At 34.0% G+C, this 13,217-nt stretch overlaps 1 protein-coding gene across 2 annotated transcripts in view; it reads left to right on the top strand.

The window, feature by feature from the left end:
• SP4 (Sp4 transcription factor) overlaps window positions 1-12,677 on the top strand; it is an 84,997-nt gene extending 72,320 nt beyond the window's left edge. For both annotated transcript variants that reach the window (XM_046021386.1, XM_046021385.1), the window contains exon 6: window positions 9,239-12,677. In XM_046021386.1, the coding sequence (XP_045877342.1) occupies window positions 9,239-9,486 (248 nt within the window). In that variant the 3' untranslated portion in view covers window positions 9,487-12,677. The remainder of the gene's footprint in view (window positions 1-9,238) is intronic.
• Window positions 12,678-13,217: the final 540 nt, after the last annotated feature.

Genomic DNA, 13,217 nt, shown 5'->3' with positions numbered 1-13,217 from the left:
CTGTTCCCATAATTGGAGCTGTTAGAAGGATGTAGTCTTGAGAAAGAAAGATGTTGAAACCGTCTGGACAGTATATGTGACTGAACCCAGTTAAGACCTCTCTGTAAACTTTTAGATTTGGCAGGTAGATGTAGAGATATATTCATCTGATGGCTGTTCAAAACAAGCCTCATAAGTAAGTTTCCTTTCTTGTAAGTTAAAATTTCCTTTCATACAAGTTAAAATTTCCACCTACCAAAAGAGACATGGTCTGCCTCTTTTGTTTTCTCCTTTCCCTTTATGTACACGGCCAGTTGGTGAACCAACATATATCTATACAACAGAGTACTGCTCTCCAACATAGAGGAATCGGTTATTAGTATATACAACCACAATGATGAAATTCAGGTGTGTTGGTGAACAATCCCAGCATCAAAAGGTTACCTATTGTATGATTCCATTCATGTATGACAGTTTATGGAAAAATAAAAACCATAGGGACAGAGAATAGATTATTATTTTCTAAGGCATAAGGGAAAAAGAATTCAGCTATGAAGAGATATCATGAAGGAATTTTTGGAAGTGATAGCAACTTCCATATTTTTATTTTGGTGATGACTAAATGATTTAATACATTTGTTAAAATTCATAGAGCCATGTCCCCAAAATAATAATTTTACTTTGTATAAGTTACTATTTTAAGTATTAAAACCTGTTTTAAAGTGAGAGACAAACTCATTTTTGAGACATTCTAATGTGAAAAGGGAGAGAGGGTTTTTTGTTTTGTTTTTTGTTTTTTTGAGAATCCAAAGCCATTTTCTTTCCAACCTTCTGCATATGCCTCATTATCATACAGCACTTCTCTTAACTCTTCCAAGGGTAATAGTATTTAGAGCCAGAGGAATTCCTAAAAATGATTTTGTGCAACACTATCATTTTATAAATAAGGCTTACTCTGAAGTCTTAGGAGGCTGATTGATTTTTTTACTAAGGCCCAGACTTAGTTGCTTGAGACAAGTTGAGTTATTAGTGATGAGTAAGAATGAGCCATGGGAGCAGTAGAGTGAACAAATTCAGACAGGCAATAACAGTCACAGCTAACATTTCTGAGTCCTTTCATTGGGTAGGCATTTTTCTAAATGCTTTTTTTTGTCATTTTTCTCATTTAATCCTTTGAACAGTAACACAAAATAAGTATCTCTGTTATTCCTAGTTAAAAATGAAGAAACTGAGAATTGGAGAGAGAAGTTGCCCAAAGTTACATGGCTGATAGGTAGACCAGAGTCAAAACTTTTATTCTGAGCTAGAATCCAATTCCTACAAAAAGAAGAAGGTATCATATGTCAGGACATGCAAACAGTTCAGTGTTTGGAACCATAGTATTTGTGACAATAGATTTTATAAAAAAAGAAAAGGTAGGTAGGAGTCAGTTACCATTGTATGTTATGAACTATTTAATTTTGTTTTTTCCACAGCTTTAAGAAATGGGGAACCACTGACAGTTTTCAGCAGTTAATCAAATTGGTCATCTTTTTATTTTAGACCATTAGGTATTTATAGGGAGAATAGATTTTTAAGGAGTAGTTTTGAGACAACAGTGATCATTGTCGAGATCCTAACTAGAACAAAAGTTGTAAGAGTATGTGCAACCAGATCAAGAAATGATTGTTAATAGAATTGACAGGATTGGTGATTTTTTAAACATGAGAAAAGAAATAGTAGGTACCAATGATAACTACTGTCAGTTGAAATGGAGACTACAGGAGGATAAGTATATTGTAGAATTGTCTACCGTCCTTCAGTTCTCTCAGTTTTGTTTCTCGTGGTTGTTTTTTGAGGGGCTCTGTTGTTAGGTGCATATATGTTTATAATTGCTATGTTTTCATGGTGGAGTGAGTCTTTATCATTGTAAAGTGTCTTTGTCTATAGTAACTTTTTATCATATTGGTCTGTTATTAATATAAATATTTCAGCTCTTTTTTGCATGGTGTTTCTTTCTTCCATCCTGTTATGCCTGTTCTTCATGAGTTTAAAGTGAGCCTCTTTTAGACAATGTATAATTGGATCATATTTTTCTATAATTCATTCTGGTAACCTCTGCCTTTTAATTGGAACCTTCAGTTGGAACATTTAATGCAATTACTGATGAGGACTTATGCTATTTTCATATTTGTTTTCTAGGTGTCTTTTTATTCCTGTATTCCTCTGTTACTAGCATTTGGTGTTAAATATTCCTTGTGTGTTATTTTAATCCCCTTGTTATTTTTCTATAATATTAATATAATATTTTCTTACTAGTTGCCTGCTTTGGGGATTACAATTCACATCTTTAAAAATAATTAGGTGCAAATCTGCTAGCAATAAATTCTTTCCATTTTTATTAATCTGGGAATCTTTTTAAAAAGATTATTTATTTATTTATGAGAGAGAGAGAGAGAGAGCAGGCACTGGGTATAGGGGCAGAAGGAGAGAGAGAATCTCCAGCAGACTCCCTGCCAAGTGAGAAGCCCAATAAAGGCTCAATCTCATGATTCTGAGATCACAACCTGAGCCAAATCAAGAGTCAAACATATACAACTAACTGAACCACTGAGGTACCCCCTGTTCATTTTTGAAAGATAGTTTTGCTGTATGTAGAATTCTTGGTTGACAAGATTTTCCTTTCATCTTGTATCATCCCACTGCTTCTGGCTTCTATGAGCTCCAGTAAAAAATCAGCTGCTATTATCTGACAGTCCCTTGTAGGTGATGCATCACTTCTCTTGCTGTTTGTAGATTCTCTTTGGTTTTGACTTTAAGCAGTTTATATGTCTCAGTGTTAATCTCATTGCATTTAACCTACTTGGAGTTTATTGAGCTTCTTAGATGTGTACATTGTTTTTCATCAGTTTGGGAGGTATTCAGCTATCCTTTCTGCAAATATTCTTAAATATTCTGCAGATAGTCTTAAATATCTTGGGTCAGTAAATCTCTCCATCTTGCTGAGAGGTTTTGTGTGTATATTGGAAAGCCTGGCATCACTTGGATGATTTTCAACTCTGCCTTAGCCTTCACTTCCTGCCTATGCAGACTCTCAACCGTTAAGCACACATGAGCGTTTGAGGCTTCTCAAATCTTTCCTGGACATGTTCATAGCTTTAAAGCATATATGTAGTCATCTAGATTCCAGGGAGTATGCCAGAACTTTTCAAAGCCACTATGGATATTTTATCTCCCAGTTTTTCCTCTTAAGCTTTTTGTTTAGTCTTTTTATTGTTTGTCCCAAATATTATCCATTGCCCTGGGCATCCATGAAGTTAAAACGCTTACTACAGTTGTCTTAGACAAATACATGTTCCTTTCTGTCCCTGGAAAAAGACTTTTCACATTGGGCTGCCTCCAAGTCAGTTTCAGTAAAATGGTCTTCTGAAGTAAGTGAGGTCTTCTGAAGAACCGCTAGACAGATCACATAATGATAATTTCTTGGACATGAGGTTTTGAAAGAGTTGCAGCTCCGTTCTGTTCTGTTTGGTTGCTGCTAGGCTTCTGGAGAATTTAAAATGGAATTAGGAAAGTTAAAAATACCATAAAATTTGCTGTTCTAATCAAGATTCAGCCATTTTGCTTCAATAAACAGTGATGAATTTTGTTTGTAACATGTTGAGTGATGTGTATGGCACACCTAAGGAGTGTGGAATTCACAGTTGAATTTACGAATCTGGATCTTGATGCCATTATCCTTTAAAGATCATAGTTAAAACTATTAGAGTAGGTAAGATTGTTTTTTAAAAAGCCTTTGTGATATAATTGATCAAATGATTTCTGTATTCAACTAGATAAGTTGCTGAAAAAGGAAATGAAAAATTAGTCATTATGCAAATTGATGTCCCTATAAAGTCATAGTCTCAAATCTCAGCCCGTCAATCAGAATAGCATTGTATTCCTATTGTTTTGGTCACATTCCTCATTATTTTAATAATTATCTAAATCTTGTTGGGACACCTGGCTAGCTCTGTTGGTGGAATATGTGACTCTTGATCTTGGGGTTGTAAGTTTGAGCCTTGTTTTGGGCGGAGATTACTTAAAAATATTCAACTCTTAATTCTATTGCCCCTCCCACTCAGCCTCCCTTTACTCCCAGTTCTTCCACTTCAAGAAAATTTAAGCTGTGTGACTTCTTGGAAATTATCATTGTTCCCCCTTTTAATTTACTTTTATCCACAGGTAAAGATAAAATTGAGGGTACTCATGAAAAGATTCATTTAGATATTCTAGGCTGTGTATGTTAAAACAGGTGTCCAGGATGAACTAATAAGTTGAAGGTGTTGGAGGAGAGGGTTTGAGGGACCCAGCAAGTCTCCCAGTTTGAATAACTAGGCTTCTCAGAACAAATCAAAAAATTGCTCCTTTAATGTGGGTTATGGAAGTTGTTATTGTTACTAAAAAGTTGTAAATAGTTGACCCTTGAACAGCACAGGTTTGAACTGTGCAGGTCCATTAATACATGGATTTTTTTTTTTTAAATACTTAAAAGTTCTGCAAATGGATTTTCTCTTCCTTTTTTTCTTAGTGATGTTTTCTTTTCTCTAATTTACTTTATTGTATACATATAACACAAATATGTGTTAGTTGACTGTGCTATTGGTAAGGATTCCACTCAGCAATAGGCTATTAGTAGTTAAGTTTGGGGGCTGTGAAAAGTTACACACAAATTTTCAACTGTGCAGATACGAGGGTCCGTGCTTCTAACACCTTGTTGTTCCAAGGTCTGCTGTATATGCTACACATGGATATATGGTAAAAGTTATTCATAAGCCAAGGGGGTTGTTTTTTACTTAGCTATATCAAATGCTAGATATTTAACAGTGTCCCTGTAGTGAGTTGAATTGTCTCTCTTATAAAGAGATGTTCAAATGCTAATCACTGGTGAATATGACTTTATTTGGAAATGGGTTTTTTGCAAATTAAATTAAAGATGATGTCATACCATGTCTACTGCCCAAGATTAAGAACCCACTTAAGATTTAGGACCTACTGGGTTCTAAATCCAATGACTGATATCTTTGTGAGAAGGGAAGAATACACAGAAACATGGGGTGAAAGGCCATGTGAAGACACAGGTAGAGATTGGGGAGATGCAGCTGCAAGCCACTGAATGCCAAGGATTGCCAAAAGTCACCAAAACTAGGACGAGGCATGGAAAGACTCTTGTCTATAGAGTCTTTGGTGGGAGCATCGCCCTACTGAAACCTTCATTTTGGACATCTAGCATCCAGAGCTGTGAGAGAATAAATATCTATTGTTTGAAGCCACCCAGTTTGTGTCACGTTCATACAAAAGCCCAGGGAAACTAACATAGTCACTTAGTCTGCTCCTGAAATCAATTTTAATTTGTGAGTTTTAATTTATAAATATGTTATCATGACAGAAATAACATTAACTCATAAAGTATGTTTTATGCATTTTATTAGCTTGATTTGAGGACAACATGTTGAAAACAGATTGTGACAGCAAGATAGTTGGCTCTTGATGGTACTTAAAAAATAAAGCTTTAAAGATCTGATTTATTACATTTATTCATATCTAAGATTTCATTAAAAATCTCAGCAGCTTTTTCTGAGAGAAGTTACTCTTATTCTAGGAAATAATTGAATATAATTTCTAAATATGAATCTTCTACTTAGGTCCTTTTAAAAGACTACTATAGTTTAATAAGTCATGTACTATAACAAGGCATTCTCTTAATAACCTAGGTCAAAGTAGCAATTCTTTTTTCTTTCTTTTTTTAAAAGATAGATTTATTTGTTTGTTTAATTATTTATTTGAGAGAGAGAGAGAAAGAGCGAGCATGAGTGGGAAAGATGGAGGGAGAGGGAGAGAGAGAATCTCAAATGGACTCCACGCTGAGCATGGAGCCTGACTTTTGGGACTCAGTCCCACAACCCTGAGATTATGACTTGAGCTGAAACCAAGAGTCAGATGTTTAACCGACTGTGCTACCCAGGCACCCCAAGCAGTTCTTTTTTCTATACTCATTTTGTTAAACCAGAGTTTGGGTCATGTTCTGGATATTTTCTAATAGAAGTAAAATTTGGTATTTTGCTTTGGATACTTGTAATGAAGATACTTCATAGATTTTGGATCATGTAATCACTTATTATCTCATTAGGCCTTAATTTTTTCAGGATTATAGCTTATATAACTCTTAGTTTTCTATTACTGCCAAAGCAAACTATCTCAGATTTAACAGCCTAAAAGAGCACACATTTATTATATCACAGTTTCTTTAAGTCAGAAGTCTGAGTAGGCTAGCCATGGGTCCTCCACTGAGCATCTCACAAAGTCAAAATCAAGGTGTCAACTGGCTATTCCTTATCAAAGGCTTTAGGGGAGAATCTGCTTCCAAACTCATCAACTCTGTCAACCAAATTGTTTTTGCTGTTGTAGGACACAAGTCCCTATTTCTGTACTGGCTTTTTTCTGGGGGCTGCTGTTTGCTCCTAGAAACTGTACCTATTTTTTGTCATATTCTCCATGGGACACCCTCCCAGCAATAGCAGATAAAGTCCCTTCCGATTCTAATCTCTCTGATTTTTCCTGCTGCAACTCTCACTACAGCTGAAGAAAACTCAGCTGTTTGGAGCTCCTGTGATTAGATTGGGCCCACTCAGATAAATCAGAGTAATCTCTCTGTGTTAACATCTGTAATCTTCGTTACATCCCTTTTGCCATGTAATACAACATATTCATAAATTCCAAGGATTAGGGCATAAATATCTTAGGGGGCCATTCCTGCTTATCATAAGCATAAACTAATACCAAGTTTCAATAATTAGTTATACTAATTACAGAAGTATTAACCTCCTGAGAATAATTATAAAATAATTAAGATAATTATATAAGGAAGATACTGTAGTCTATTAGTCTAAGAATTCTGGCCAGTTTGCTAACAGTAAGAAATTTAGAAATTGTCTGACACTACAGAAAACACACTTCAGTGTGGAAAAGGGCAGCAAACTGAAATGTCATTTCCCTAATGTTAGTTTAATTGTGCAATGTAATTTACTTAATTTAAGATTCTAGCCAACTTTTACTGCTTAAAATTAATTGATACCCATAGTAGTTAGAAGTAGGCAGACTAAAAGGTCCACATACAAACCATGTCACGATGGTATCCCATACAGTTTGTCATTAGATTGGCTGGGACTTGAATTTTTTTAAAATTTAATTTAATTTAATTTTGTGTGTGTGTGTGTGTTCCAGAATTCATTGTTTATGCACCACACCCAGTGCTCCATGCAATATGTGCCCTCCTTAATACCCACCACCAGGCTCACCCACCCGCCTGACCCCCTCCCCCAAAACCCTCAGTTTGTTTCTCAGAGGCCATAGTCTCTCATGGACTTGAATTTTTTAATTGGTACTGGTAGCTCCACATGGTTGCAAATGACTATCTCAATAATAGAATCTTCTTAAAGTGTCAGACTCTCACTTGTTCATTTTCATATCACTAGTAGATGTTGCAGAAGTATTTGTTCAGAATGATTGAGTTCGTGAACATTACAGCTAACGAAGACTTACTAAACAGCTGCTATGTACAGGTTGATCACCCAGTTGATTCAGTGCTTACTAAATGATCTGGTGTCTTCCAGCCATCACCATCTGAGTTTTTTCTGATTATTCTTGGCTGTTGCTGTTATAAAAGAAGAGAGGTCTCTAATTGCAGTTTGATGATTAGCATAAAAAGCCCAAACCAGAAATACAGTGCCTTGAATCCTGCTGTGAGATTAAGAAGTTGTATGATTCCCAAGAAGATTAATTAATTTCTAAGCCTCAGCTTACTCATTTATAAAATGAAAAACGTAAAATAAGATCTTTAAGATTTCTTTTAGCTTTAAAATTTGTAAGCTGTGAATTTTTCTTCGGAAATAAAATGGGAGACTTGAAAGGTCAGAGGACTTCAAGATCAGTCTTAACCTTAAACCAGCATTTAATCGTTTTTTGCCCTTGTCTAAGTATCAGCATTCAGAAAATGCAAACATTTTTGAGAATTTTGCCTACACCATGTATTTATCCTTTCATTTAATTTTTCAAGACTGAAAGAGAGAAGTTTAATCAAATACTGTCAGTGTAATTTTTTAAAAAATAAAAGCAAATAAAGAAGATGGTGGGTTATCTGATATGGACAGAGTTGAGCCTACAGATTTTCTGCTGATAAGTCGAAAGCAGAGCGAAGTAAAGAAGTCAGCCAGACTGAATTTTCTTATGATTGGAATTCTAGTGTCAGACTTGGAAAACATTTCTTTCCTTTAATAACAAGTTTTAGAGGGAAGGACTAAAGCTAATAGTCGATCCGTTGTGTACATGATGATACACACTTAACCAAATTTTTGTGCACTCGACCCGTTAAACACAGAAGTGAAATGCATTTTTTCTTTATAGTTAACATTTAGTTTTTATTCCAGAATAGTGAAGTAGTTCCAGTGGAACTATCTTACATCTTAAGGAGAGCATATTTAAGGATCACTTTGTATATAAGAACCTAACAGCCTTACTCTGTGAGACTCAAAACTCTATTAAATCTGAAATAGACTATTTGCCTTCTAAAGAAACTCAGTACACTATTAAATTATTAACTGATTTTATTTTAAGTAGTTCTAAGGTAGTTTATGTCTCTAGGCATTATAATTAAAATGGAGACAGTAGTTTTTAAGGAAAAGTGGACTTAAGCCTTGAACATTATATATTGTTACACCAGGAGGAGATTTTGGGATCGACTACTAGAAATCCTCTTATTTCATAGATGGGGAAACTGAGTGGTTACTTAACTTGCTCTAACTTTTACTTGTAGGGCTTAGCAGAATCAGGACTTTAACTCAGGTCATTTATTCCTAATCACATGCTCGTTCTCCTGTACCACACTGCTTGTTCGATAGCATTTTATTTATTTATTTTTTTGAAGACTTATTAGAGAGAGAGAGAACAGGGAGCAGAGTGGGGAGAGGGAGAGAGAAACTTAAACAGACTCTACGCTGAGCTTAGAACCAGATCAGGTGCTTGATATCACAACCTGAGCCAAAACCAAGAGTGGATGCTTAACTGACTGTGCCACCCAAGCGCCCCTTGTTTGATGGCATTTTAAAATAAAAACAGAAAGAAGGTATTTTGCAATTAGTCAAAAGTTAAAAGTATAGTATGCTCTGAAAAGAAATTATTTAAAAATTTTTCATTTAAGTAAAATGTGTATGACTTCATTTACTATTTTTTTGTTGTTGTTTAGGTGAAAAGAGATTTGAATGCCCAGAATGTTCCAAAAGGTTTATGCGGAGTGATCATCTCTCCAAACATGTCAAAACGCACCAGAATAAGAAAGGTGGTGGGACAGCTCTTGCCATTGTTACCTCGGGAGAACTGGACTCATCTGTTACAGAGGTGCTTGGCTCCCCAAGAATTGTCACAGTTGCAGCCATTTCTCAAGATTCAAACCCAGCAACTCCCAATGTTTCAACCAACATGGAAGAATTCTAAAAAGTTATTTATAACAGAGACCTCTAGTGCTGCACTTAAGTTTACACACCTTTGAAAATCTGGAAATGGGCTGGTCAAGTGGATTACAGAGTAGGAAATCATGTTTTCATTCTTGGCTTCTTTAAGTATTCCAAGATTCTGGGTCAACATGTGAAGTGTTGAATTTTTAAAAATACAAAATGCAAACTGATGTACTGCAAACAGATAGAAAAGTATTTCCTCCATACTATAAGTTGTAGTTATTTGGAAATAGATCACATAATCCTTAAACTGAATCTTCCCCCTCTTTTAACATCATGCGTTAACGTGTTTAAAAAAGACAGACCTCAGTAGTTTGCAGGCTGGACCTTAATTGGACTTGTTTTCTTTAGAAGTACTTTGTTACAAATTCGGTCAGTAATAATTTTATTTATTTATTTTTTTTCCTATAGCACAGAAAACAGATAGCTAACTGATAATAGGGATAATACTTTATTTCCTTAGCTTGTTTTTGGAAAATTAACTGAAAATAGTTTTTGGCCGTCTTTTCTAAATGTTAGAAATTCTTCAACAGTTGAATTAGGTAAGTTCCAAAAAAGTAATCTGAGATGCAGCTCAGATCTTTATTACCACTACATTATAGTAGTGTGTATGCAGACAATCAGTGAAGTCCAATTACTTTCTCCATTTGGAGACACAAGAACATAGAGCTAAACTTTAGGTTAAATTTTAGATTGAAACCTTAGGAAAATACTGGGGTGGGGAGGGTGGTTAAAACAAAACTCATAATAGCTTCAAGAAAAATAAAATGAGGCAACTTAACATGTAAGGTTTTGAAGTTAGGATTGATTATATTCCTAACCCTAGGTTGAACCACAAAATTCATTTTAAATGTTTATATTGGAAATATTTGCATAGAGTATAAATCATTCTGTAGTTTCATATTCTGTAAATATGAGTTATGTTGACAATGTGCAGAATTCTTTATGCTTTGACTTGGTAGCCAAAGAAGGAATTATCACACCTTTTTTTAAGGCCAGCAGAAAATTATCTTTTAACTACATTACAATTTCCGTTTTCCTCTCTACTAAAATTTAGCCAATCTCATTTATTTCTAGAACTGTGTTAGAAGGCTGGTTACTAATTTATAACATAGAAATGTATTTATGTTATGCCGATAACTGAGTTCTCCCTAAAAAGACAGCATAACAAATATATAACAATGTGATATTATGAAGCAAGTTATTTTTTAAAAATCAGAATAATGTTCAAATAAGTGACTAAAGGAAAAAAATGTATTGTTTATGCAAGGGCCTTATAGGAAAGATGGCCAAAAGTCTTGTGAAAAAAATTTGGATTATACCAACAGCTTAAGTATTAGTAAGATATCTCTGACTTTAAAAATGTATTTACGGGGAAGCATAATGAAATTGGAATTGACCATTTGAAAACTAAAATTTTTAACTGCCTGGTTTATTAACATTATTAGTTTGGGGACCGTTTGAATAAAGGTACGTGTTTTCTTGTGCATTCTTTATTATTTCAGGAAAAGTACTACTCATGCGAATTCTCTTCCAAAATTGTGATGTTTCTTGTATTTTTGATGAAGGAGAAATACTGTAATGATCACTGTTTACACTATGTACACTTTAGGCCAGCCCTTTGTAGCGTTATATAAAACTGAAGGTCTTTTGTGCTTTCAGTTTGTATAAAAAGCTTTGAGATTAAAGGAAAAAAAATTTTTACACTGTGGTTATAAATTTCAAGTTTCTTAAAGCTTTTGTAGACTTGTAACAAAGTCTTTAAATTTTAGTTGGATTTTGTAAATTGTTTTGTATATTTTATTTAATGTACTCTTAACAACTGATGTATCTGGCTTTAAAACATCAGAATTGGTTTGTTGTTTTGTTTGGTACAGAGGAGCATTTGGTAGTGTTAATTTTAATTTTATTATATAGGAGCTGAAACATCAAATATATATTTTATCTATCATTATGCTACACAATCAGTGCTATAAATTTTTTTATGCAAAGAAACTTTCCTAATGTTTGAATCATGTTTCCTCAAAGTGACACTTTTCTGTTGTTGTTAATACCAAGTATGAGCTCTCTGCACCATTATTCCAAGAACCAGTTTTAATGCATACCTGTGTATGCTCATCAGAAATGGAAGTTAATTTTTAATCAACAATGAGGCCTATTATAAATTTAACAAACTGAATCTGGATAGCTTTATAGCATATAAAATATATTAATTTGTGTTAGCAGGTGCACATTTCACCACTGAAATTAGAAATATTTTGACAGTCTGTTCTGCATACCATTCTGAATCCACTTTTCTGTCTTATAAGAATCGTAAATTTCAGTGTCCTTTATTTGACTCAGTGGGATATAGCTGTTATAAGTAATAGGGCACAGATGTGCAGTAGAGTCATATTTAATGGCATTTCACTGTTCATTCCCTTTGCCACCATTATAAAACTTTTCTTTATTGTAATTATCAGTGCAAAGCTATGTATTTATCATGGTAGAACTCCAGTGTTAGAATAGTTTTTTCTTACAGTATACTTTCTTTGGTTAGGTTTGTGTATGTGTTGCTGATTACATTAGAACTTGATGTTAAGTCATTATTTATCACACTCTCATGAGAGCAGTAATAAAAGTGTGTAATCTAGGAGAAAAAGTTAATTTGTCAAACTTAGATAAGCATGATGTTTAGGTCCTATTTTTCAATTTTATAACTGTTTTATTGCAACAATATTTGTATTTAAGTCTTCATTTTAATGCCTTGTGGTGTTTTTTTATGCATGTCACTAAGTTGTCATCCCACATAAATTGATGTGCAGCATAGGGTATTAAATCTACATAATGATTTTAAAACAGAAATAGTTGATGGTAAAATGTAAATGTTTTACAAAAATTCCTTATAAAAAGTTTTGTAGTAACATTTCACTTGTAAATTTTTTTGTAAAAAAAAAAAAAAAGAAAATGAAAAAAAAAAAGAAAAAGATGAATCCAGAAAAAACCTGTTTCCCATATCCTAGAATTTAGACAATTATCCTGCCAGCAAAGCCTCTGGGGCTGTAATTGACATTTTTACAGTGCTGATTTGTATAAAAATTTGTTTTTTGTGGATTTGGAAATAAAATCATGTACAAGTTGTTGCCTGCAATAACAATTGCAAGTAACTATTAAAAATTCCCTTGAGTTTAACATGTTTCTTCATTTAATTATGTATACTATAAAGCAGCAATAAATTATTTGAAGTATCAATCTTCTTATCACGATGAACACTAGGAAGTAAATGCTTCTCACTAGAAAACGTATTGGCAACTCTTCATAATTCCTGGTATTAAGATCTGGTCACCATTTCTCTAAACATACTGCCAAAGAACACCAATGCAGATTTCATGTTAATTTGTAGCCATTGCTCTCGACATTTATGGAAATTAAAATTTGATTTAGGGACATTTTTTACTTAAATATTTTAAGCAATAAATGTTAGGAAATTGTAGGAAGAGCTAAAAATGAAGAGATAATTAAAATATTATTTAGGCTCACAGAAACACTAAGAAGCAGAGTGTGTGTACCACATAAATGCCACAAAAATCTGTAAGCAAAAGCTGTTGTCTTTTCCTCAGGGGAGAGCCCAGCAAATCTCATGAAGAACCTTGCTAACATAGTGAATACATTACTGTAACAAGTTCAGTTATCAGGTTTCCAAGCCCAGGCCAGATTGATGATACAGAAGGG

Source organism: Meles meles, chromosome 10 (genome assembly GCF_922984935.1).
Source record: "Meles meles chromosome 10, mMelMel3.1 paternal haplotype, whole genome shotgun sequence".
Lineage (NCBI taxonomy): Eukaryota > Metazoa > Chordata > Mammalia > Carnivora > Mustelidae > Meles > Meles meles.
Note: the sequence above shows the minus strand (reverse complement) of the source record. Positions and strands in the feature narration are given on the sequence as shown.